The sequence below is a fragment of the Halictus rubicundus genome, chromosome 6 (assembly GCF_050948215.1).
Source record: "Halictus rubicundus isolate RS-2024b chromosome 6, iyHalRubi1_principal, whole genome shotgun sequence".
NCBI classification, from domain to species: domain Eukaryota; kingdom Metazoa; phylum Arthropoda; class Insecta; order Hymenoptera; family Halictidae; genus Halictus; species Halictus rubicundus.
In genome coordinates this window covers 19,666,066-19,692,984 of record NC_135154.1, presented here as the reverse complement: position 1 = coordinate 19,692,984, position 26,919 = coordinate 19,666,066, and the positions used below count along the sequence as shown (strand labels likewise).

The following is a 26,919-nucleotide window of genomic DNA, read 5'->3' as shown; positions in this document are numbered from 1 at the left end:
TGGCGAACCCGGGGCGACCCGAAGCGCCACCTCGGTAGATTGAAGTTCTGACTTCATCTACTCTTCTTGATTTCTTGTCGGTTAGGCCGTACTTGTGTACGGGGTTAGTTTGGCTCTCTCGAGCCGGTTAGATTCGCACTCTTGTGCATATTAGGTAGGCCGTACTCGTGTACGGGGTTAGCTTGGCTCTCGTGAGCTGGTGTTAGGTTTGGCTCTCGTGAGCCGGTTAGATTCGCACTCTTGTGCATATTAGGTAGGCCGTACTCGTGTACGGGGTTAGTTTGGCTCTCGTGAGCCGATGAGATTTGCACTCTTGTGCATATTAGGTAGGCCGTACTCGTGTACGGGGTTAGCTTGGCTCTCGTGAGCTGGTCGTAGGTTAGCTCTTGTGAGCCGGTTAGATTCGCACTCTTGTGCATACTAAGTAAGCCGTACTCGTGTACGGGGTCATCGTTTCTTCATCGATTACTTCGGTGTTCCTTCATTTTGTGTCTAATTATTATTAGTCTGTTTCAGTTAAATCACAACAGTTCAGCATGATTATCGTCGAACGAAGACAACGAATAGTAAGAAGACTTCACATTATTTATAAGTTCGTATTAGTTCTCGAGCAATTACTGTGTTAGATTCACTCTGTTAGTTTTGCTTGCTGATTTGGGTCACAGCCTTCTGCTGTGACCAGTTGGTAGCGTCACCCTCGAACCAGAGCCTTATGCTCTGGTTCGCTTCTTTCATTTTTCTTTTTCGTAAATCTGAGCCCTCTGCTCCATTTTTATTTTCTCTGTCTTTATTCAGAGACTTGTCAGATTTAGTTTTTCTTTTTTTTTTTTGCTCACACTAATTGCTCGACTTAAGTTCGTGCGTTAGTTATTAAGCTTGTTTGTTAGCATTGTATATATATGTCGAGTAATTTTTGCCCTAAATTCACTTTGATCGGCTCGATTTTTGATTCCGACACAGCCTTCTGCTGTGTCGGACCTTGCTTGTATGTACCAGACCGGTTGGTACCGGTGCTCGGCGTAGATCCATTGAGAGGGATGTCCGAGAGACCTGTTCACTCGTGTAAAATCCTCCCTGCCGTAAGTCCACCCGAGTCGCCTCAACGCTAGTCGTTGCCTGGCGGCAGGTGGGTGGGGGAAACTTAGGGTATCGTTTGAACGCTTCTCTCGGCCATCGCTCTTCGTGAGGACACGTCGGGTATCGGTGCTGGCTGGAGTTGGTTCTGCAAGCATTGTACGCGTCGCGTCACCCTCGAACAAGAGCCTTCTGCTTTGGTTCGGTTTTGTTTCTCTCTTCGAAAGAATCAGAGCCTTCTGCCTGATTCGTTCTTCACCCTCCTTGGACCGGAGACTTCTTCTCCGATTCACACCCTTTTCTCCGCAATAATTACTCGATACACGCTAAATGGTAAAGTGACCTTTTCCGTCTGTGGAAAAGTAATCTTTCCCATTTAGCGATCTGCGAAATTTAGTTTGTAATATTGTAAATCTTCATTGTAAGAAAGGGAGTCAGAAGGAAGCGTATTGAATTCCTTCTGGCTTCCTTTCGGGTCTCTCGTGCAGCAACCTCCTCGTGGTGAGACTCGGGCAATCGGTATTATTCTCTATTTGTAAGAACTTTTAGTATCTTACAAATAGAGAATAATATCGAGCTAATAGCTGCTGATTTATAATTTGCCATTACATTGTAAAATAGAATTTAAGACTTACTAATTATAAAAACTTATGTATTCAAGTGAATTGTGTCAAAATTTACTTTAGGCTCGCTCGGGATGAGCCAAGGTGGGCCTTCAATGCTTTCCTTGTTTTCCCCTGGTCCACCTTTCAGCTTCTTGGTAAGCTCCTTTGAATTACTAACCGAAAAACACAGTTTTTCATCGCCACCTTTTTTCCTGGATTTATAATTGAAATTTGTTTCGGAACTTTTCAAAAGTTCCTTTTCTTAAAATTGATATTTTTTGCCTAAAATTGGTATTCCTTCGATGGAGGTCCTTTCATTTATTATAGGTATATGCAGGTATATGGTCTAAGCTTCTCGTGGATCTAGTTGCAACATTTGTCTTTCGTCAGCGTAGAGGGCGTAAGAAATCTAGTTGTTGTTAACGATGTCGGTATTTTAGATCGTGAGACACGAAACCCCATATGGTGATTGGTCTACTCCTATACCTCGTCTGTGTTACGTGACCCCACAAACGTGGGACTCGAAAATGCATTGGATGTTAGGTCTATCCTACACCTCGTCTGTGCTCTCATTTCCTCTCTGTTCCTAACAAAAAATACAAAGTCCTATAAGCACCGACACCAGACTGCCAGACACCGACGAGATATATCAGAGAGGATAGGAGAGTGCTGACGTGCTCACCGCTCTAGAGCCCCGCTGAGCCCCGCTGAGCCCCGCGGATCTGAGACAGGAAAATACACTGGGTCTACTCTAATACCTCGTCTGTGATTAAAATTAATGAATTGCAGTTTCACACAATCGCTCGTGAAGTCAACGATTCGTGTACATATAAAGAAGAATCGACAATACGAATACTCCATTGTCTAACATAAGATCAAATCTGCCACGTAACTTTACTGATGTGTTAAATTGCAAACTCGGAACGAAACGTTTTCCTGCGGTTGAAACGAATTTCAAATGAACCGCCGCGAGATTACTAATTTCACTAGACAATTTGACAGATTATTAAATAGACTCGTGACACTGCCATTAATACTGACAGTTCCACATGGCAGTATCGGACAGACAATGACGATTAGCGAATGAAAAATGCTTTTTCGCGCTGATGTGTCCGCAGGGAATGTCGTTCAAATAAAAGTGCCGTGAAGAAGGTGCAAATGCGCGCGCAGGAATCAATCGTGCCGAAATTCCAAAGCAACCTAACCTAGCTAACCTTATGGTCAAGCCTACTATAGCATATGACGTATGTTTCTCGTGGATGTAATTATTTAAATTTGTTTACCAGTCCGAGGGAAATTAAAAGGCAGAAAATATGACAGCGGAAAATGTAGACATTGACAGATTAACCATAAACGGGACCACGGACGACGAAGATGTCGTGACGCCCTGGGATGTCGAATCCAAAAATGAGGGCGGAATTGATTATGACAAACTAATTAGTGAGTTCCACAAGGATAATATTTTATCACAAGTCGTTCATAATAATAGTCGTCCTTCACACTCTAACAAAAACCACTTCCATCTATTATCTTAATTTCGATGATTTTCCTTTATGTTTAAATTTAACATTACTCATGTATTTACTTATAAATCCGCTTTATCACGGTTCTCTTCTTCTTCTAGAAAAGTTTGGAAGCTCGAAAATCGACGAAGAACTATTAACCAGGTTCGAAAAGATCACTGGTCGAAAACCGCATCATTTTCTCAGAAGAGGAATATTCTTCTCTCACAGAGACATGCACACGATCTTAAATTTGTACGAACAGGAAAAGCCTTTTTATCTTTACACTGGCAGAGGACCTAGCTCGGACTCTATGCATTTAGGGCATCTGGTACCATTCATGTTTTGCAAATGGTTGCAGGATGCATTTAATATACCGTTAGTCATTCAATTGAGCGACGATGAGAAAGCCATATGGAAAAACCTGAAGATAGAGGATGCGATTAAACTGTCTTATTCCAATGCAAAAGACATTATCGCTCTTGGGTTTAAGCCAGACAAGACTTTCATTTTTTCTAATCTAGAGCACATTGGAACTAATTCAGCATTTTACCAAAATATGATCAGAATTCAAAGGAGCGTTACATTCAACCAAGTCAAAGGAATCTTTGGATTCGGAGACAGCGATCCTATCGCAAAAATCGCGTTTCCACCTACCCAAGCTGCTCCAGCGATTTCCAGCACGTTCCCGTTTATCTTCAAGAACGCAAAAGTCCATTGTTTGATTCCATGCGCCATCGATCAGGATCCTTATTTCCGAATGACGAGAGACACTGCGCCGAAACTTGGGTATCCGAAACCTGCTCTACTGCATTCTGTGTTCTTCCCGGCTTTACAGGGCTCGAAAACAAAAATGTCTGCCAGTAGCGATAACAGTGCAATATTCTTAACAGACACTGCGAAACAAATAAAGAATAAAGTTAATAAACACGCGTTCTCGGGCGGACAGGCTACTGTCGAGGAACATAGACAATTAGGAGGCAACTGTGATGTTGATATATCTTATCAATGGCTAAGATTTTTCCTCGAAGATGATGACAAATTAGAACAACTTAGAAAAGTAAGTTTGATGAGCTTGAGTATAATTTTAATTGATCAAAGTGTTTATACTATGTTTTCAATTTTCAGGGTTACACTAGTGGAGAAATTCTAACTGGAGAGCTTAAGAAGGAGCTAATCAATGTCTTGCAATCTCTAGTAGCTGAACATCAAGCAGCTAGAAGTAAACTAACAGATGATACTGTCAGGGAATTCATGATTCCCAGAGACCTTGGTTTTGTAACAAATTCGAAATAATTGCACAAAGATTTCTTCTGTACATAAAGCACACTCCCCCAGAAACTCCTTTTTCATGAATTTATTTAAGTTTATTTATTTTAAAAAGTATACAAATAATTGTTTTGGTAAAAAATTTATTTTTTAAAACTTCATGGTGATAGATTAAACTGCTTTTCTAAACCACGTATTTGATATTTATATCTACACCCCTTTTTTATTTAAGTATAAATACTATCCTATTTAATTTCATTACAAAATATTATTTGTTAGTTGTTAGTGGAGAGATATTCTCTATTTTTCTATAAACTTATAGAAATAGTGACTGCCTATGTCAGGTAACTTTTATCCAAAATATACTGCTTGTTATTTAATGTTCCTATTGTACAGTATACTTCATTTTAAAACAAAAGTTGCGGGAATTGTATTGAATCATACAACGAAGTTGTTTCAAAGTATTACAATATATAAGAGCAATAATAAAGTACTTGTTATTTTATTCTTCGATTATATCAACTTTCCCGCGTTGTGAAATATAAACTACGATTATTATATATCGCTTTTATTACCAACAAATTTATACCCATACAAAGTTATTCAATAAACATTTTATTAAAAATATAATAGAAGTATATACTTCTTACAAATAGTTAAGTAATACATATAACCTCGAGTAATTTCTACTCGATTAATTTCGTGCCAATTATGATTACATAAAGAACACAATACTTATCGAAATTTAATCATTTGTGAAAGAACGATAAGTTTTATATATGGACTGTTATCAATTATTACATTACATATATTTCAGAGTTGATCATCAATCGATTGAAACTTTTCATTCAATTGATTAATTGAAGAAGAATTAAACGTCAAAAATTCCGATTGATTTCATCGATCGATGATACTAAGCATTAATTATTCACTATAAATATTTAAACATTATAGACCTGTGATATGTTTAAATATTTAAAAAATATTCGAATATAACTCCCTGTATTATGACACGGTGCTACATTCAAATAAAATCGAGAACTCGTTCGACTCGACTTTGAACGCGTCAAGTGGTAAATTCAAATTTCCTGATTTTGCTGACTGTAACAATACTGATAAACGCAATAATCAGCGGTGGTGCGAATTATCATCGACAAAAACGCCGTGTTTTTGTTTATATAGTTCTTTGCAAGAGTTAATTCCAGTATCGCGCGTGAGTTAATTTTACATCAGCATCCTATACAGGGTGTCTCAGAACACTCGTCCATCCTATGAGGGGAGAAAAATCGCGATATATATACATATATATATATATATATATATATATATATCGAATGGTGATTTTTTAACTTCCGGTATTGACTCAAAACACTCTACATACCTAGACTAGAAAAATCGTGTTTCTCAAATAGAACATTAACATTTTTCATTACAGATCCAGATTTTAGATTAGACAACAAAACATTTTCGCCAGAAATATTGTTTTCGAAAATGCTTCTATTGGTTTTGAAATAGCCAAAGAGACTTCCCTCCCTTTTTTGAATTTTCAAAGGTCTTTTACGGTGTATCGCGCTTCTGATATTGAGACACATGTTGAAGTTAACCTAATTAACTTCGGTTAATTCGAACTTAATGAGACAATGGAAAAGAATTTCGAACGTTGAAACTAGAAAAAGAAGGGAAAAAGGTATACGCATTATATTTTTTTTTAATTTCCCATAAAATCACTCCTTTCGATTTTGATAGAATGGACGTGTGTTCTAGGACACCCTATATGATTGCCCAGTCTTGGACGGAAATCGCAGCCATCTGATTGGCGGATCGTGACGCCACGAGGCAATGCTATTAATAACCGCCGCATGCGCAGAAAATCGCCTAGTGTATATCCGCCATTCATGCAAGTCGATTTCGTTGGTTCTGTGTGTTGAACCTAGCAAGGGAACATGGTGATAGTGATATGAAACAAGTCTATTAGCAATACCACGCTCTACACATATATACTTTGCCGAAGTAACGATGATATTTGGTCACGATCTCCCAACGTAAGTTTCGCGAACATGCAGTCCGAGGTATAAACTATTTTAGTCGTGAAATTTGGCACTGCCAAATAGAGTTTCCCATTAGAATTTGATACAGCTGATTTTTTTCCCCCGAAACCCACGGATTCGCAACGTCGACAAAGTTTTAGTGAGAACCCGACTATAAACGTGACCGCACGTCGTTCGAGTATTTCTATTTACGCGAACGTTATCTGTGTGTACCGTTCAAAATGTTCGCAGTCCCAGATTACCTTGTACGTTACATTCGGCATTAGAGCGATGTTATGTTCCTATCAACTTTTTTCCTACATTCGACCCGAAATCGTGACCATAACGATTTCTCGATCGGATCTCCTCCGCACAATGATTGAGAAGCAAATTATAAGTTATGTCGTAACATATACATCGTACGTGATATCATTCCGTCGCGGATTTGTATGTGCATACAGGGTGTCCCAGGTTTTAGCGGCCAAACTAATTGTCAGTGTATTCTGTGGAGCTGAGTAAGAAAAAAATGTTATATAAACATAAGTCGTGTGAATCTTTGTTAAAAAAATTCCAACAAAAGAAAAACAGTTGTATTTGTACAACCAGTATTTATTTAGACTTGTTGAATACATTGATAGAGTTTAGCTATCAAACTGTGGAACAACCTGTACATCGATGGAGATTACAGTAGAGAATAAAAGTATTTTTTCTGATTTGGATTTTTTCCTTGTAATTTCAGGTAAAACTTAAGAAAGCGTTACTCGAATGATCGGTTAAAAGATGCTGGTCAAATAATATCCAAGGAATCAAATTGATCGAGCTGACGCAGCAAATATTTAGTTAATACTATGGGGGCACTTTTGGACACTCCGAAAACAGAGAAATACAATGAGCATGGCGAGAGCAACGGACTACGCTATGGTGTATCCAGCATGCAGGGTTGGAGAACGGAAATGGAGGATGCTCATAGAGCGATAACTGGCTTAAACGGCGGTCTATCGGATTGGAGTTATTTCGCAGTATTCGATGGCCATGCTGGGGCACTGGTATCCGCTCATAGCGCGGAACATTTATTAGAATGTATAATACAAACGGAAGAGTTTAAAGCGGAAGATGTTATCAAAGGAATTCACTCGGGCTTTCTCAGATTTGACAATGAGATGAGAGACTTACCAGAGATGAGCTCTGGTACTGACAAATCTGGTTCCACAGCAGTATGCGCATTTATATCTCCCAGAAATATATATATCGCGAATTGCGGCGATTCTAGAGCTGTGCTCTGTAGAGCAGGGTGTCCTGTTTTCTCAACAAGGGACCATAAACCTGTTTTGCCAGCTGAAAGAGAAAGAATTCAGAATGCTGGCGGTAGTGTAATGATACAGAGAGTAAACGGAGCTTTAGCTGTTTCTCGAGCATTGGGAGATTACGAGTACAAAAATTTAAAAGATCGAGGCCCCTGTGAACAGTTAGTGTCCCCAGAACCAGAAATATTCGTGCTAGATAGAGACGATGAACACGATGAATTTCTAGTTTTAGCGTGTGATGGTATTTGGGATGTAATGCACAACGAAGATCTATGTAATTTTATACATTCGAGGCTGCTGCTTACAGATGACTTAGAAGCAGTTACGAACCAGGTTATAGACACCTGTCTTTATAAGGTAATGATATCTAAAGCTTTACAACACATCCTATAAGTTTTGTCGTTATCAGTTTTCAAGGTGTGTTGCTTTAAATATTTACACTGCCAGAACAGATGTTAAAGCATTTACATACGTGTAACGAAACGTGTACAAGAAAACGAAAATGTCGGGTACCCGATGGTAGGGACAAGTCGAGACGATTCGGTTTCTCGAAAATGTCGGAAGTCCTGAAACTTTCAAGAACCCGTCCCTACCCGACATTTTCGAGTTCTCGCACACCTCTCTACTTATAACACTCGATGTAACTTTTGCAAAAAAAAAATGATTTCCCCACAGAGATTATTGAAGAAACACTTACATGTAAAACAGTGATAAATTTATTTTACATATTTCTCGCAACTTTTACATTATATTTTCAGCCCTTAAATTATTATCAATACATCGTAATGAAATATGTATTATTCTAACGTTTAGATAACATTTTTATGTTACTAATCTTGTTTACAATGCATTTATGTACTTACCAATTCGTTTTCATTAGTATGTTCTGTACATTTATCGATGGTTCGACTTCTGAAAGAATGTTGAAAGAGTACATTATATATGTTTATTACAAATAATTTTGTTTGTTGTTTGTTCAGGGTAGCAGAGATAACATGAGCATAGTTTTGGTAACGTTTCCTGCTGCTCCGAAGCCAAGCCCAGAAGCACAGCTAAAGGAAACCGAGTTGGAAACGGCCATTGAAAGGAGCATTAAAGGTTCATTATCATTTCCATATTCACAACAATTATATTCTTTCTGCTGTTGTATTAATACAAGATCACAGTATCATACACGAACTTGACATTCTGACAACCCTTAAACAAAGTAACCGCACATCAGTTCAGTAATGGAATTTTAGTACAATCAAATACAATCTTTATAGTGGCATAACTAGAGTACAAAAGAAGTAGATCTGTGTTCCTCATGAATTAGTGAACAAATTATTTACACTCATTTTTTTCAGAGCTATTTAAGTTCCTTATTCCATATACAAAATGTACAAATCTAAACGTAAACAGTAGATTTTAACATAGCTAAGTAGAACAAATGCTAATATACAATCGACACACAGTATTGAAGTTTGTCCTGTTTATACTTAAATGTCGTTTGCAATAGACTGTTTCCTATAATTCAAATATTTATTGTTTGAAAAGATATTTTACTAGTCATTACTATATATATATGAATCAATTTAAAATATATATATTAAATATATATATTATATATATAGTATATTTTTAGTAGACAAAATATTTCTCAGATTTTAAACATCTGTTGTAAGTAAGTGCCACATAATTTTCGTACCTTATATACACCTCACAGAAGGTATTTATATGTGTTTCTATTAAGAAACGTTAAAAAATTTATTCTTGTTCGATGAATGTATTTTCTTATATATATATATATATATATATATATATATATACATATACATATACATATACATATACATATACATATACATATACATATACATATACATATGTATAACGTGTACATTTAGCGATATAATGTATAATATTGCGTTGTATTAATTTTTGATTAATGATGATCGCTGATTGTACATTTCTCGGGGTCAAATATTAAATGAAAGTGGAATACATATAAATAATTATAAAAGCTGTATGCAACACCATCTAAATAATAGGTAAAATCCATTTTTCGGTATTTTATCTTGTGATTAATCATACTTGTGCAATATAAAAGTACGCTTGCAAACAGTACATCATATCTTCCAATTATATACAATTAGTAAGTAGCAAGTAACTATTACGAAAATTACAATTTATTATCATAGTAAATTTTATTCGGTAAAACTTCCAATTATTCGTCTTTCCTCACTCTTGTCACTTACGTATTGTGTATTATTTAATACTTTCCACATAATAGATACTCTAATTTCCACAGTATTCAATCGTTTACTTGTACAACTGTATTTCATTGTATTCTAACTATTTTTAAAATAACGATACCACATACAGAAGTACAAAATCAAAGTTCTTTAAAAGAATATTGTATAAACTGTATAGTATATTTTAGTGGAATGTTCAATGTATTTAAAATACTTATAAAACCATAAAAGATATTTAATATGTTTTCAATGTTGATTAAAATATTACGAAAGCATCTGTTATGTACATTTTTTGAGTATTAATTCCGAAAATATGCTATCAATATATAGACATTACATTATCATACTAGAGTAGTAACAAATTATGTCTCTAATTTAAGGCATTAGGTGGTTATAAATTTATAAATATATTAATGGTTATTTATATTTAGTATTAGTTTTCCTTGTTATCGAATTGTACTAATTGTTTTCTTCCTTCATTAAACGGTTTTAATGCCTAGAACTATTATTACTTAAAATTGCATTCCACCCTTGGAGTTGATATTTTGAAAAAGCTTTATTGTAAGTAAAGTTTTCATTAAAAAGTTGTTTGTTCCTCTTTCTAAACACGTAAGTGATGTTACAGGTAGGTTAACGTTTCCTTACAAAGGTACACAAAATGTTCTTACCTACTGCATCGGTATCTTTACCATTAATAAACACATTTCTTATGGAGGAACATTCCAACGAAACCAATACTGTTCTCTGTATGCACATATTTCGTATTAGTACAGTACAATTCCAGAGGTGGATAAGTTTTAGAAGAAATTACAGAACTGTAACTATGAGTACATATAAACAAAAAAATGTATCTACTTAAGACCGGATTTCATCTTTCAGGTTTTCCATAAGAAATGTATTCAAAGCACTAACTATTCCAGTCCTAAGTAGATGCATGCATTTTGTATTTATTCCGTTTGTATGTTCATTTCTTTTTTCTGTTAACAAACGAAAGTAGTATCTTGTATTCCTCATTTGTAAGAATTATTGATCGTAACAAGTATCATAAAATCTCTTTGGTTTTTTTGGTGATACTGGTCGAATTTAATGAACAGCTTTTATTAGAATATTTTATATGTACAGCACAAATGTGATAATAGATGCACAGTGCACTTAATCATGATAGTATGTTTGTATAAATAATTTAACTATATACATTTATCATATGAATATTTTCAATTGTAAACGCGTTCTGTCGATTTCATATTTAATAATGCATTTTATTACATTTTTAGAAATAGTTGCTGCACAGGAGGATGAGAATGAATTTGATTTTTTGAAATTACTACAACTTCTTGTGGATGTAGAGTTTCCCAATCTGCCTCCTGGTGGTGGTCTCTCAGCGATGTGAGTGTACTCGTAAATTGTTATGTTTTCAATCGAGGATAGCGTATAAGTGTATTTGTTGTAGTTACTAAAATTATATGAAGGTTGGTACCTTTAATCTTAAAGATATTCGAGTCTATTATCATATTTGGCGTGCTTCCCAAAAATGAAATTTCCTCTCGAAAATGTTAATTTTTTTCCAAAAATCGGTCTCAACTGAGTGCATCGTTTGAAATAGCTCCAGATTTTTCAGGCTTGTTTCGATTTTAATAATAATAATAATCATTTTGTATTTGTTTCTTTTTTTTCAGGCTACCTTTCATAGAACAAGTGTTTCGAGAAGTATGTCCCAGTCGAGCGCATAGTGTAAGTCTTGGATTCGAATTCCCTTTGCTATAACTAACCCTTGTTCTTTTCTATACTGCATCAAGTGTACAATTATAATCATTAGACATGTTCCATAATCATAACGATGCAGATGCTGACAGAAATATCTTTATTTTAACGATCCCTTCTGATGTAAAGAAATTCGTTTTAAAATTGTAAGAAAAGTACACTGGTATATTACGAGCTAAGTCTTATCTAAAATAAATCTGCCGCTGATTATGTGCAGATGGTAAATTCTTGCAGTACGTTATTGTTGGCGAAAATAAATTAGAGTTTAACAACACATCTAAAGATCGTAAAATATTATACATTTACCCAGTCAGAAAAGAGAGAGAAAAAAAACATGTACATGATTGACTTTCAAAGTTTCTAAGTTATTTCGTATATTTGATAAAAAGAAAAAAATGAAGAACACAAAATATTGATTTTTTTGTTTGCGATTATTTATTACGAAAAAAGAAATTTATAGCATGCAGGGAAAACGTCTTGAATTGCAGGGTTGCTTGATGAAATCAAGATACAGTGAAAGAGTTTAAAAAAAATAAATAAATATTATAGTGAACACTTTTATAATACTTAATAATAATAATTATTACGAAGCATTCGTTTGTTATTATCAATTAAGACATTTAGTTTACAGTACAAGTAACATACAGAATAATTAGGAGTATGTATAGGTAAAGAAAGAGTCTTCGTTTTCTATTTCTTCGTTTTGTCTTAAAAAGGGTATTATGAAGCAGATAAGCGAAAAAATATTGATATTTTATAACATTCAAAAAAAAAAAGTATCGAGAAGCATCTCTCAGTATACTTTGCTGCATAATTTTAAAGAGTCGAAAAAATGAACATCCTGCAGCTGGTTCCAATTACTATTGGCATTGGTAATTTTCATAATTATTATAATCTATTGTTGGATTTTATAAATTCTTCATCCAAGGAGTGAAAAATGTTTATATTACAGTTATTATAAGCAGAGGATTTAGAGGTATTCTACTGAGAATAAGTGCAGATATACTTATACTCTATGGAAAACTAGATAATGTGAGAGATCGATTCAAGCTATGTTTATTCACTGCAATGAATTACATGTTTCGAAGAAGTTTCAATCTGTTAAGTTCGAAACGGTTGAATTACTTAAGGTTTTTATACTTCTCATGATTTGTACAAAATCTTTAAACTGAAAAAAAACAACATATACACTTTTTAATATTCTCGAATGATTTACTTACGAAGTAATACTACTTTTTTATAAGTCCAAGTTATTTCACAGATCTAGATTTTCATCAATACTTAGTAGAATATTTATATTGTATCCTCTTGCAATGTTGATAAAAAAAAATGCATAATATTACTATATATAATTATATATTTTTGTAGCTCTAGAGAACTTGCGCTCAGAATATTTACTTCGTCGATCAGTTTTTCGCGCTCTTCCTTTGTTATACGTTTTGGAAACAGTCAAACAACTGTTTATTCTACATTTTGAAACGGTTTGAAATTTTTTCATATATATGAGAAGAGTGGAAAAACTGATCGCTTAGTTTTAGGAATATCAATACTGTGTGTGTGTGTATATATGTATATATATACACACAGTATATAAAGTTGTGTCGAGAAAACAGTGTATCAATATTTTATTTAAATCGTTTTTAAAATCAAGCAGTAGGAATATAGTAGGGAGGCCTTGATTTTAATTTCATAGAGAAATTGTATCTTTGCATTGAATTATTTGTATTTCAATTACCAGAGGAACTTGAAGTACGATTATTTAATTAATAAATGTTACAAAGTTTGAAAACTTGTAATTAAATTAAAACGACATACCAGAAAAACTATTAACATAGTCTTCAATAAATTATGTTACATGTAAAAAAAAAAGGATGACCGATGAAAATTACCGGATCGTAAAGTTATTATTAATCAACGCAACCTTATTTATAATTAAGAACATGTAAGTATTGTGTTAATTTTGACGAGTATGATACCAAAGTTGAATGTTATCGATTTCTACGAATACGGGTTTGATCAATTAATGAAACGAGATTGTCAGGTAATTACATACTAACTCTACTTCTTTCATGTGATTGATTTTGTAACCGTCCAAAATCTCCTATTTGTGTGACACAGAAACTATGCGTCAAGGCCATCCTCAAAACATAAAAGTCTATCATGTGTATACCAAAGTATATATTACCGTTCCTGGTTAAAACAAAAGTCCTGAAAATTAACTAAAGTTAACAATCTATTATCGTTTTAAAAGTAATATATTAAAATAAATAATAAATCCCGTATATAGGGTTATCCCCTCTATTTTTACTAACAATCTATGCAGTGTATAAAAAGTAGTATTATATTTTATCGGGTACTCTAAATCATTTGCTTGTTCAGATATTGATCATACAAATTTTTTTTCTACGTTCATTTATCATAAAAATCATGTGACAAAAGTACCAGAGATATAGTTCTCTCCCCTCTAAGAGTAGCTGTGTCATGTCTTGTCTTTGAACCATTTATAATACTGTAATATTGTTAAAGTTACAAAATTTCTACGCTACAAGTTTATCATAAAAGAAATACCTGTGTACTTTCAAATCGAAAGGTGAATGTTTTTATGTTCGTCTGATGAACTCACGAAGTTTCGCTGTCGATCTATAATTTGCATATACATATATACATAGTTGGAAAAGTTAGTAAGAACAGAAACAACAGTATGATAATGATAACATTAATAAGATAATAGTAGTTATGACTGCGGCCACGATAATAAATCCAAAGTGCATTTTTAATATGGGCTTCTACTACTATCCAGTAGTATACAATATTTTATACTTATAGTCCTGTTCTGCGCTCAATATCATTTTTACAAAGCATAGAAGATCACGAGAACCATAAGATAGTAACAATCCATACATTTCTCGACTTGTGTCGAGCAAACGATCTTACTTTGTACGATGTACTTAAAATAAGTCAAATAACCATATATTATACAGAATAGGACTATCGGTTGATTACGAAATACATGCTTCTATAAAATTGGAAAGGTAGTAGTGTTTTCTTTTTTTTTTTTTTTTTGTACATAGTTTTGTGTGTTTTATTTTTTTTTTTTTTGTGTTATCTCTCAAAGATTTCTCATAAAATGTGCCTGCATAATAACCTCAGAACGATACAAACGTATTTCAAATATTTATTTAAGAAATCAGTATTTTGTAAACAATATATACACAAACCTAATCTCTCTTGTTTTTTAATACATGTACCTGATTTATGTAATTTTTTAGAAAATTGATAAGGATAGTCAAAATGAAATACTTAATTTTTTTTGGAGCACACGTCGATACTCCAAATTTTTAAGTAATCTTTTAATGATACTACCAAACTGATTTCTTTGAATTCATAACATAATCCTTTTATTTCCTGTTTTCGTTCCCGTAGATGTCATATCGGTCATACTTAAATCCTATCCTGCAATCAAAGCTGAATACTGGAATTGCTCATCTGACTAATGATTGTTAGTATCCCAATATATTTATATATACTAAATAAAATATACTTAATTGGTTTTACCAAAAAAGATATATATGAATTCGAAATAGTTTGTCCACTATTTTGGTATGTACATTTCAGTGTATCTCTATCTACATCTAAAAGATCCACTTGTTTTACATATTTTTAATTTTAACACCTACATAAATCGTTTGTACAAATAAATGATCACTTCTGAAACTATACATTTTATTGTTGGGTATAGAAAAATCTTTAATCTGATAAAAAATTTCTCCTTTCTTCAAGGAACATAATTTTTTTACGACATCTATACATATATCTGTATGTGTAAATAAACAAAATTCTATAGTATAGTGTACAATACATCACAAAATAAGTTTGAATTATAGCATGCTCGGTGTCATATTATTTTGTTATCCTTTTTAACTAATAATATTTTATAAGACATTAATTACGTTCCCCTTTTTTTTCGATTTATTAATTTAGTGTGTAATTATAGTATGATAATGCTATCACTGTTTCATTTACAGTTAGAACATTAAGAGAATTTATTAATAATAATGTATGCTTTCATTAATTATAGACATGAGTTGAAGAAACTGTTAAAGTTTTAGAATGGGTACATATTTTACACCGAAAATTTTCATGCCTTGAATCCAGTATAAGAGAAGATGTAGTTTAAAAAAGAAAGTTGCTAAACTGCATATAAATAGTAATCATAGATTTATTTATACGATATATATCTATGTTATTGTACATAACATACGTGATTTAATACAAATTTCATGGGTGTAATTTGCCATTTTGATAAACAAGCGTGTGTGTTTGCAAACTTTTTACTTTTTGTTATCAAGTACTTTTATTACTAATTCTTAAACAAATAACACATTTTTGTTTTTGTCGTGTTTTATATTCTTTTACGATTGTAATCTAAATTTCAGTACAATTATTTTAAATTTTATTCAATACCGCGAATATACTTCCTAATTTTTTATTATACAAGAATAATATTGTTTGGAGATTTTGTCGATTTAAATAGTCTACATTTCAGACATTTTTCAAATTAGTATTGGATACTTTGCTGCTCCAAACAATATTGTTATCGATATAATAATTTTTGCATTAGAACGATTTGCGATTTTCTAGGTTCCCTTTGTTATTTTATTTATAATTTCTAAAGCAAATGTACTATTTTGAATAATGTACAATATTCCTATAATACTAAATAAATATTAGATAAGCAGTATTTAATATTGTTCAGACAATTAATGTTAATGAATAAGGATTCAAAGAAACCTAGTAGCCGAGACATGAACTTGTAGAAATGTGTTTTTTCGGCTAGATTATAAGCTGGACTTAATTCTTCCAACATATATGATGTTAAGTTGAATAGAAAAAGATGAGATACATGTTAAACCCAATGCACAATAATATTTGTGTCATGTTCATGGTTTTTGACATATTTTTGAATACTTCAAGATAATCAACTTTATTGATATATCGTATGCAAATAGTGTAAGTATGTAATGCATTTTATATTTTCGGTCAGTGGCACAAAATACTCACTGCGCTGTACATGTCTAGTAATTAAATATATTTGCTACATATCTTAATGTTAAAAAAAAAAATATACGTTATTTAGATTAGGGTGCAATGGTATAGCTTAAGGCTTAAGAGAATAGCAATTAAACTTGTTACTTTTATTTTGGGATTGTCGACATTCCTTTTCTATCCTTGTGATGATAATGTAGTACAAAATAATATTCTGTCCTTCTGTAGAAATACTAAAAAAGGAACACTGTGTTTTAATAATAAGTATTTTATTGTAAACTCTATACGTAGAAATATATGAGCACGAAAATTAAAATACTATATGATGATATGCTTACAGACATCGCAAGCCAGTTAGTGTACAAAACATGTATACAATTTGATACATGTGGTACACAATTAAACTGGCCAATCCAAAAGTCATGAAAGTGAGATACCGACCGACAAGAAACTACAGAGGAGTGCTACATGAACAGAGACTATGTGGAATGGTAATTGAATGATGTTGCAGGCATATTTCATTTCTCGTTGAACAATCCTGAAAATTTATTGTACAAAGCATTTTATTTCTAAGCGAGGGTAAAAAGATCTGATCAAGTTCTCTATAGCAATATATTATAGGTTTTTACTTTGAATATATAGCTAATGTTGTATGTTATTACCCTTCTAAGCAATAAATATTTATCAACTATATTTTGTTGTTTTCTCACCATTTGCACGAGTTTAACGTACAAACAAAAAATATAACACATACAAATAAAGTAATTGTTTAAATCATTGAATTAAAAGATGTCCGAAGCTGGTAAAAAACAGATGCTAATTTATTCAAGATATCACAATAAAACTTTGTTTAGATAAAACATAGCCATTTTACACGATATATAAACGGTGTAGCATTATAATTTATATGTACAATTACTTATCGGTCTAACTAAAAATATTTTGTATACACTTTCGTAAAGGTTCTTCAAATAATATTTTAAGAACTAGATTTGTTGTTTCTTGTTAAACTAAAGCACATCGAACCTAATGTGCTATTGAATTTCTCCTTAAATGTTATAATTAACGGCAATAGCATCAAAATATACCTATTAAATAATATTTACAAATTTGTGCTGGTTTTCCATATAGAAATTTTAATTTATGTATGTAACATCATGTATTATAATTTAATTATCATTCCATAAAATTGTTTTGTCCGCTCAATAGAATTTATAAAACAGTATACTTTTTCGAAAACCGGACATATGTAAAGTTACCTAACGAAATATAATTATACATAATTTCACTTATTCGTAGACGCCACAGTTTTACGATTCATTGTATTCTAAGCTTAACAACTATCAGAAATTATTATAGTTTGACTTAATAAACTTTTTCTTGGCGTACATCGTATTTTAATAATATTACACAATGAAAACATACTGTTATATTTGTTAGTAAAATGTCGTGATGATTCTATGGAATCGAAGATTCATGTTCGTTAAATGAAAAAATTAATTGATTTTTTTTTTTAGTAATAATATGTGCATTACGGTAAGTAATGTACACTTCATCTAACGCGTATCGAACATACATAAGTTATCGTAAAATTAATTAAATAAACTATGAGATTAGAAAAATTTTATTTTCTCTAGAAATTGCGTATCACTCTTTTTTTTAATAACTAATTTTTATGGTGCGAGTACATTATATCAATGCATTCGTGCTCTAATAGTAACATACACACTATTCCTTTTATCTCTTATCGAATCTATGTAACATGATTTTAACAACGTTTCAAATACAAAATTCATTTTGATGTCGTACAGATTATCCTTAAGTGTTAATTGAATATGATCGCAAGTGATTAACACAATACAACCTCCCTTTACATTCATGTTGTGTATTGTCAGGTATGAAGTGTTCTTTAACAGGTCTTATTTTTTATAATATGTAATCAAAAATATACATGAAACATGGTATAGTCGTAGCTACGCGAAAATAATAACATTTTTAAAACATCGTTTCTTATACCACCACACACGTCGTCTTTAAGTAGCAACTCTCTTACTTGACTCGTTAAAAACAGAAAAGTTCTACAATGCTTCACCTGTTCTGTTAAAAATTTCAGGTAGCTCAAAAAAGTATACGAACAATACGATTGCAATGACAGCGATGACGTCGTTGATACGAACAAACAATTTACGTATATATATTTATATATACATATTAAACGAATACGTAATCACACAAAGTGCAGTGAGCGTAAAAAAAGGCAGTCGTTTTCAACTCACGTACACGTTTCTTATTTAATGAATCATATTTATAAGTAAACAAATGAAAGTGTAGCGTACAATTACTCGTACACTGAAAAATTTGTACCAAAGCGTTATGATCTTTATCACGAGCGTAATACAAAATATATCGGAATTATATTACAAGTAAACAACAACACAAAAATGAATATATTACAGACATGGTTGGAAACATAAACTAACCGGTCAGATCTTGCGAAATCTATTAGCAGCGAAATCAAATTGATTTCGCGTACTTATGTGATCCAATCAATCCACAGATATATGTATATGTACAGTACGTTATACATTTTAAACAGCCACTTCTTCTCGACACAGTGTTTCGCGTATTCTAAAACATTGTCGATCGTTTTATGTCATCCTCTACATATATATACATATATATATATATATAGGTAGGTGTGTGTGTGTGTTTTCCTGCATACATAGTTGCGTTTTGTATAAAAAAGAAGTTTCTTTGATTTAATAATAACAGTTTATCTATTAGTCGTCCATCCACGCCAAAATGAGGCTATGCTAGCCGCGGCACTCGTAACTAAACCGCCAGCGACGCTCTGATTCACTTGCATGGTAGATGACTGTTGACTGTTGTTGATCATTGCACCAGGGAACGGAACAGTCATTTCAGGGCATGCGACGTTCGGAACCTGTAACACACAACCCATGTAATTCACGTTTTTTTACACAAATCGCATTCTACATTATTTTGTTAGCAAGTCGAAAGGAGGCTCACAGCTTCCCACTCCCAATTAATAGAATCTTCCTCTTCATCAGAAGCAGAATCGTCATTATTCTCTAAATCTGGAACTAATTGACTGTGCAGTTGTGCTACAATGTTCGAATCTACTTCCATTGGACCAATTCTACAAATAAAAAGTCGTCACATGAATAACTATCATATATTCGTTTTGTGAAAATCATAACGATATTTACCTTCCAAGATCACTGATTTCGGTGTTGAGCAAGTGCATCAAATTTTGTAGAGTATGCATCGGATGCAAGACAGTAATGTTGGTATTTTGTGTAAAACACAAATGTAGAACATTGCTGTTAAGCCTCGCTACTTTCCGCGCAAATTTTTGATCTGACATCTCGTTCTCACAGAATTCACTGAAAAATTTTCATACATAGAGGTGTACAATGAATTTGTTGGCAAATAGAATTTGTTAGAAAAATTTCGAGTTAAAAATAAGATATTTTACACATACCCATAAGCAAGTTTATATGGTAGTCTTATATTAACGTAGTAAGCAATAATATTAACCAATTGTGTAGCATAAGTTAAAGCAGCACTGATATTGTAAGCTGGATTGTGCATTGCAGTTTCCTTGTTTGCACCTGGCACTCCATCTTTGTTTGCTGCCACTGAATGGACATATTAATCTTTAAGTATTTATGGTACAATACGATTTCATCTGAACAATTGAAAATAATATACCCCATAGAGAATAAGCACTGTAGTTGCCAGATCCTGGCAAAGTAGGTGCAACTATGCAGTGTTGAACTTCTGAGGAATTGTCTGTGTCATTGATCCATCTACCTCTGACATAAGATGTACCAGATGCATCTGCCAATGCACAAGTTACAACATCTACGCTAGTATCTTCCTCACTGCTAGATAAACTAGAAACAATCAATATTCTATTTTCAGTATTCCTTAGAATGGAAATATGGTCTTAATGAAAACAAGGGGAAAAATATCAAATTATCAACTGTGCGTTTAATTATAATGCTAATCATGAATTATGGGGTTCATTACCTTCTGTTAGGTTGAACTTTTGATAATGGAAAAATATATTGAATTAATTGTTTTGTAGCGGTTCTTATCACTTTTTTTAACTGTTGCCTTTTTCTATCTACCGCCTCTTTCTGTTTCTCCTGCTTCACCTTCAGACCAGTCACATGCCGGTGCAATCTTTCCACCCGTTCTTCGTGTTTCGGTAATCTAAGTGCTACCTGGGAGTTTACATCTTTGAGTACGTTCAAACGTTGATTACCTGCACATTATTAGGGCTTATTTAGTACAGTGATTTCTCAAAAATAAATTATACGTAAGGTAAATGGTACCTCTGTTTATACTCTGCTTCGTTTCATTCACTAGCGATTGGAGCAGCCTTACTCTTTCTTTACAAGTATTTATATCACATATCTACAAATACCAGAACAGTTATTACAATACTGTGTAAACATTTAACATGTGCATAGTCTACGACAATAAGTTTTGAAATACCAATTTATCCCGTTGCTTGTATTTCTCGAGAGCTTTCATGCATTTCTCTTCCAACTGAGCCCTAGCTGCTTTCAACCGTAGAAGTCGCAATTGTTTATCTGCAAATCTGCGCAAGAATTGATCAAGATAAAACACGATTCTCGTGTCAATTCGATAATTAACACGTCTGATATTTTATAAAATGCATTTTTCTAGGAAACTGACTGTTAAGGGACAGTGAATCTTTGTGTGAAACACAAAGATCGTTTGCGTTCTCGTGAAAATACGAGAATTGCTACGCACTTTGTGTTCAAGGAAAATGTTCGAACAATATTGAACGCGGTAGAAAAGATCGCAGTACACGAAAACAAACTGGCATTGAATCAGGCAATCGCAAATATATATATTTACCGTTCGGAATAAACAGAAGTTGAATGGATAAAATCACCATTTTGAATACACTGTCGACAATAAAAAATTCGACGACTATTATGGCACAGTGGACACTTTAATAGGTTCACGCTTAAACGGCTCGAGACGTCTTCCAACTCTGATGAAAGCTCAAAATCTGCAGGTGCTGTACAAGACCCATCAGAACTGCTTGTCGCCATAACCAAGAACAAGAACAATGGGTCTTCGCCTGTCTGTTGTCACTCATCAGCTGATCTGATATTTACTTGTATTCTCCCGCCACTCTGTTCGCGATACCGTCTTTATCGCGTATCTTCACTTTCATATTTATTGAGCGCCGCATACAGGCGATCTCGTCTTACACAATTTTTCCTTCTAATTCGACGAGTAATTGTTGAATTATGGAAAAAACAAAATTAAATCTCGGCTTACGTATCTCATAGCTGCACCGTGGCAGCAATTCTCTCGGAAAAATCCCGTTGCGCGACGAGATAAGAGGATAAACAAAGATAGCGTATATAAATCGGGGGGAAAACGTTTGTAGATGTACATACATAGGTGAGACGATAAAACGTTCAAACAATGACACATGTATATATTTTCAGCATTTTCCACCATTAAAAATACAGAAGATTTATTAAGCACGACAAACTCTCGTTACAATCTTTCAATTTGCTCGCAACTTCGTACATACATGTACGTCCGTGCCTGATTTGTTTCATTTTAACTATTTAGTTCGCTACGTACTTTTATGATTTATCCTCCCGTATGTAGATACATACGTTGTTATGAAACAATCTTGGATTTTATACGAAACCGTGGATACGCGCTCTTACCGCGAAATACCGTGAGAATAGCTATTTAGTATTTTATCGTACCGTTCGTTTACCGCTGATTTGGTAAATTGGAGGATAATTCTAAGATGATTTGTCGTCGAACACAGTCGAATATGTCAAACATTTGAGAAATATTTCTGCGTGAATGTATTTTAAACAGTTCCAGAAATATCATTCTTCTGAAAGTAATTCAGAGATCTCTTTAAGTAAAATTACGAACTTGTTCGTAATTTCTAACGTTACCTTTCTAGGTTAGACCACGGATGCATTATAATGAAACACTTTTCGATAAAGATTCCATCATTATTAAAAAACGAAATACATTTTAGACATATCTTTTCGCAGATGCCGGTCTGTTGGCTTTCTATGTTATAAGTAGGAAAAATTCAAGACAATGACGTCGATTATAAAACTTCATGCCGTTTCTGGGGCTATGGACGAGTCTCCTCCTTGTTATATATTACAAGTCGATGAATTAAGGATCCTACTCGATTGCGGATGGGACGAGAATTTTGATCAAGAATTTATAAAGGAATTAAAACGGTAGATCAATTACTCTAATACTGTTGTTTTCTAATTGCATGCTTGTTACGGCAATACATTGTTTCATAATTTCACAGACACGTACATCAGATAGATGCGGTACTGCTGTCGTATCCAGATCCACTACATTTAGGTGCTTTACCATATTTGGTTGGAAAATGTGGCCTAAATTGCCCTATCTATGCTACTATTCCTGTGTACAAGATGGGACAAATGTTTATGTACGACATGTATCAGGTATCGTCGATAAGAAGAGAATTATTTGGTCCTGAATCATTACTAAACTGCAGATTTTATGAAACATAAAACGGTAGAAAGACAAATGGAATTTAAGAGTATCGGTACATTATAATCGACTGATTAAAATTATTAAAGGAAAAAACAGATTTTTATTTGGTTCCAGTATCTTGTAAATGATACCAAAAATTTTTATTTTGCCTAAAGATCCGCAGTCTAATCTTACTGTACTTATACCATAAAATCTAATGTTAATCTGATTGCAGTCTCGTCACAATATGGAGGACTTTGATCTTTTCACATTGGATGATGTAGATGCAGCATTTGATAAAATCGTTCAGTTGAAATATAATCAGAGTATATCAATGAAAGGGAAAGGGTATGGGGTCACCTTAACACCATTGCCAGCTGGTCACATGATTGGAGGGACTATTTGGAAGATTGTAAAGGTTGGAGAGGAAGATATAATATATGCTGTGGATTTCAACCACAAAAAGGAGAGACACTTGAATGGCTGTGAATTAGAGAGATTACAGAGGCCATCTTTATTGATCACAGATGCTTTTAATGCTACGTATCAGCAAGCTAGGCGTAGAACTAGAGATGAAAAGCTGATGAGTATGTAAACAAAAATTGAATTCCTCTCGTTCGGTAATAAACGATATTGTAAAGTATTTTTTCTTATATGTTACAGCAAATATTTTACAAACCCTACGAGGTGGTGGGAATGTTCTAGTCAGTGTAGATACAGCTGGCCGTGTATTAGAACTAGCACACATGTTGGATCAACTTTGGCGTAACAAAGAATCTGGTCTGCTTGCGTATTCACTTGCTCTCTTAAATAATGTTAGCTACAATGTGGTGGAATTTGCAAAGTCACAGATCGAATGGATGAGCGATAAACTGATGAGAAGCTTTGAAGGAGCTAGAAATAATCCATTCCAGTTCAAGCATTTACAACTGTGTCACAGCATGGCAGAGTTGAATCAAGTTCCTAGTCCGAAGGTTAGAAATAAGATGATTAACGATATTCACGATTCATGAATATAATCTCAGGAAAGTTTTCATCTGCATAAATCCCTTAGGTTGTACTTGCAAGCACTCCAGACATGGAATGCGGATTTTCGAGAGAGTTGTTTCTGCAATGGTGTGGCAATCCTCAGAACAGTATTATACTAACTAGTAGAACTTCCCCGGGAACATTGGCGAGAGATTTAGTTGAGAAAGGAGGCAACAGAAACATCACGTTGGAGGTGAAAAGAAGAATCAGACTAGAAGGCATTGAATTGGAAGAATATCAGAGAAAAGAAAAATTGAAACAGGAGCAACTAAAGCAGGAGCAAATGTATGTAATGCTGTAATAATATATTTTGAAGTATTCGATCGGCACTACTGAAATGTACATTACTAAAATTTCTTCTACTGTAGCTTTAACCATTTTCTCATTAGGGAAACCGCCGACGTCAGTTCCGAATCGGAAGATGAAATAGAAGTGGGTGGTGGAAGAGGGAAGCACGATTTATTGGTGAAACAAGAGAGTAAACCAGGTTTCTTCAAGCAGAGTAAAAAACAACATCCCATGTTTCCGTTTGTGGAAGAGAAAATCAAGACAGATGAATATGGGGAGATTATAAGGTAATTTTTTATTAACCCTTTACACTCGAGGCTATTTTACCTCAGAAGTTACTTTCAGAAGTTTCATTGCACCTAAATATTTTATCCCAAAAAACATTTTATAATTGAGTGAAGGTAAGATGGAATGTATTCGTTTATATTGCAATTAAATTTTTAGAAATTTGTTGAGTACAAACGAATCTAGTAGTGTGAAAATTGCTTTGAATCGTGGCATGATCGTTTCTAATGGCGCTTCGGGCAAGCCATTCGAGTGCAAAGTGTTAAATTACAAATATGCTGATTCTTTTCCGAATAATTGGTATTATTTCTCGCAGACCCGAAGATTATAAAATCGCAGAAACAATGCCAGAAATCGATGATAATAAAGAAAACCTCGAAACAAAACAAGAAGATGCTACACACCATCCAGAGGTAGCTACTGACATTCCCACCAAATGCATTCAAGTTACTCGTACAATGACAGTTAATGCATCTGTCACCTACATAGACTTCGAAGGAAGATCAGACGGTGAATCACTGCAGAAAATCCTAGCACAGTTGAGACCTCGGAGGGTTGTGTTAGTTCGAGGGGCTCCAAAGGATACAGAAATCCTAGCCCAGCAAGCACAAAGTGCGGGTGCACGAGTATTTGTTCCAGGCAGAGGAGAAACGTTAGATGCTACAACAGAAACGCACATTTATCAAGTAATGCAACTTAATGCATTTACCGAGGATCCTACAATTGATATAGCACATGTATTAATTTAAATGCATTTCAGGTTCGCTTGACGGATGCTCTTGTTAGCGGCTTGAACTTTTCGAAAGGAAAAGGCGATTCCGAAGTAGCATGGATCGATGCAGTGATAACAGCTCGAGATCAAGTATGCCGGGATGCGGTTGCTGATACACAGCAGGACGATACGATAGATCAAAATGACAAAATACTGACTTTAGAACCGTTACCGCTAAACGAGGCACGTAGTGGTGTAACTGTACGTTCATAGTCTTAATAGCAGTCTGCTCTATTCCTATGTTGCAAGTTTGGAATAGACAGCTATTATTATCTGTACCGGTGATTATGAAAGTGAAGTAAGTCATGTCTCCTTTTCTCGAGATGTTTAGACTTCCGCGTCTGATTTGGTTAAAACATATTTTACTATGATAAATGTTCTACTTCCTTGAAAAAAAGGATTAAAAGGATTAAAAGAAAAAGTCAGACCAATCAGAGCATAGCTACATCGGACGGATTCCGGATTGGCCAACGCCAACGTCAACGCCACGCTCTACTGTTGCCGCGCTCAGATTGGTCCGTGTTTTTCGTTAATAGCGAAGATTTTCGCAAACGAAAAAGTTACTTCAAACAACCTCAGGAATCATCCCTCTCAAGGAAGTATAACATTTTTGGGACACCCTGCATAATACGTAATATGTAATATATAATATAGAATTTTTCACTCCACTACATAGTTGTTAGTAAAATCAATCGACGTAATATATAATAAGCAGAAAGATCGATTTGACGGGATTCTGACTTGGATCACTTTCATAATCACCGACACATGTCTACTTACGAAGAGCAGACCATAGTCAAATAATATACTATACTTCGGTTTTATAGGTACCCGGACATCAAACAACATTCATCAACGAGTTAAAATTATCGGACTTTAAACAAATCTTAAATAAGAGTAATATTCCTTCTGAATTCAGTGGTGGAGTTTTATGGTGTTGCAATAATTCTATCGCCGTCAGAAGGGTTTGTATATAATTTCAGAAATACCGATACATTGGAATGGGTATAATTTAGTTCTTTTTTTTTCAGCATGAGGCTGGCAAAGTAATATTAGAAGGCTGTCTATCCGAAGATTATTACAAAGTGCGCGAATTATTGTACGAACAATATGCAATTGTATAAATTAATAATTATAGTTTTTGTACTACATGTGTCCT

General features: G+C 33.8%; 4 protein-coding genes across 14 annotated transcripts; 3 read left to right on the top strand and 1 right to left on the bottom strand.

The window, feature by feature from the left end:
* The first annotated feature begins 2,614 nt into the window (after positions 1-2,614).
* On the top strand, positions 2,615-4,642 carry Trprs (Tryptophanyl-tRNA synthetase). Its single transcript, XM_076789182.1, has 3 exons — positions 2,615-3,119; positions 3,304-4,241; positions 4,310-4,642. The coding sequence occupies exons 1-3, from the start codon at positions 2,993-2,995 to the stop codon at positions 4,475-4,477; spliced, it is 1,233 nt and encodes a 410-aa protein (XP_076645297.1). The 5' UTR covers positions 2,615-2,992; the 3' UTR covers positions 4,478-4,642.
* Positions 4,643-6,314: 1,672 nt separating this feature from the next.
* LOC143354822 (protein phosphatase 1B) lies at positions 6,315-17,513 on the top strand. Of its 8 annotated transcripts, none has more exons than XM_076789174.1 (7): positions 6,315-6,492; positions 7,217-8,138; positions 8,762-8,879; positions 11,290-11,401; positions 11,692-11,746; positions 15,200-15,275; positions 17,163-17,513. In XM_076789174.1, exons 2-7 carry the CDS (start codon positions 7,326-7,328, stop codon positions 17,246-17,248), a joined length of 1,260 nt encoding a protein of 419 aa, XP_076645289.1. In that variant the 5' UTR covers positions 6,315-6,492; positions 7,217-7,325; the 3' UTR covers positions 17,249-17,513. The 8 variants fall into 8 exon arrangements, 7 of the variants coding, with proteins under 7 accessions (XP_076645289.1, XP_076645295.1, XP_076645296.1 ...); XR_013082390.1 differs by lacking the exon at positions 15,200-15,275 and adding an exon at positions 13,647-13,718 and having other exon boundaries at positions 6,317-6,492; XM_076789177.1 differs by lacking the exon at positions 6,315-6,492 and adding an exon at positions 6,597-6,743.
* A 108-nt stretch (positions 17,514-17,621) lies between these two features.
* Atg14 (autophagy related protein 14) lies at positions 17,622-22,197 on the bottom strand. The gene is made up of 9 exons (XM_076789172.1): positions 21,740-22,197; positions 21,350-21,455; positions 21,187-21,268; positions 20,879-21,116; positions 20,558-20,742; positions 20,328-20,484; positions 20,053-20,229; positions 19,853-19,982; positions 17,622-19,766 (listed from the first exon to the last, which is right to left on the bottom strand). The coding sequence occupies exons 1-9, from the start codon at positions 21,937-21,939 to the stop codon at positions 19,596-19,598; spliced, it is 1,446 nt and encodes a 481-aa protein (XP_076645287.1). The 5' UTR covers positions 21,940-22,197; the 3' UTR covers positions 17,622-19,595.
* A 419-nt stretch (positions 22,198-22,616) lies between these two features.
* Positions 22,617-26,911, top strand: Cpsf2 (cleavage and polyadenylation specificity factor subunit 2). 4 transcript variants are annotated; one of them, XM_076789162.1, is made up of 11 exons: positions 22,617-22,826; positions 22,921-23,118; positions 23,196-23,355; positions 23,622-23,973; positions 24,050-24,360; positions 24,441-24,700; positions 24,784-24,990; positions 25,305-25,674; positions 25,749-25,943; positions 26,588-26,725; positions 26,792-26,911. In XM_076789162.1, the coding sequence occupies exons 2-11, from the start codon at positions 22,970-22,972 to the stop codon at positions 26,882-26,884; spliced, it is 2,235 nt and encodes a 744-aa protein (XP_076645277.1). In that variant the 5' UTR covers positions 22,617-22,826; positions 22,921-22,969; the 3' UTR covers positions 26,885-26,911. The 4 variants fall into 4 exon arrangements, with proteins under 4 accessions (XP_076645277.1, XP_076645276.1, XP_076645279.1 ...); XM_076789161.1 differs by having other exon boundaries at positions 22,619-22,826; positions 25,749-25,961; XM_076789164.1 differs by having other exon boundaries at positions 22,620-22,826; positions 24,805-24,990.
* Positions 26,912-26,919: the final 8 nt, after the last annotated feature.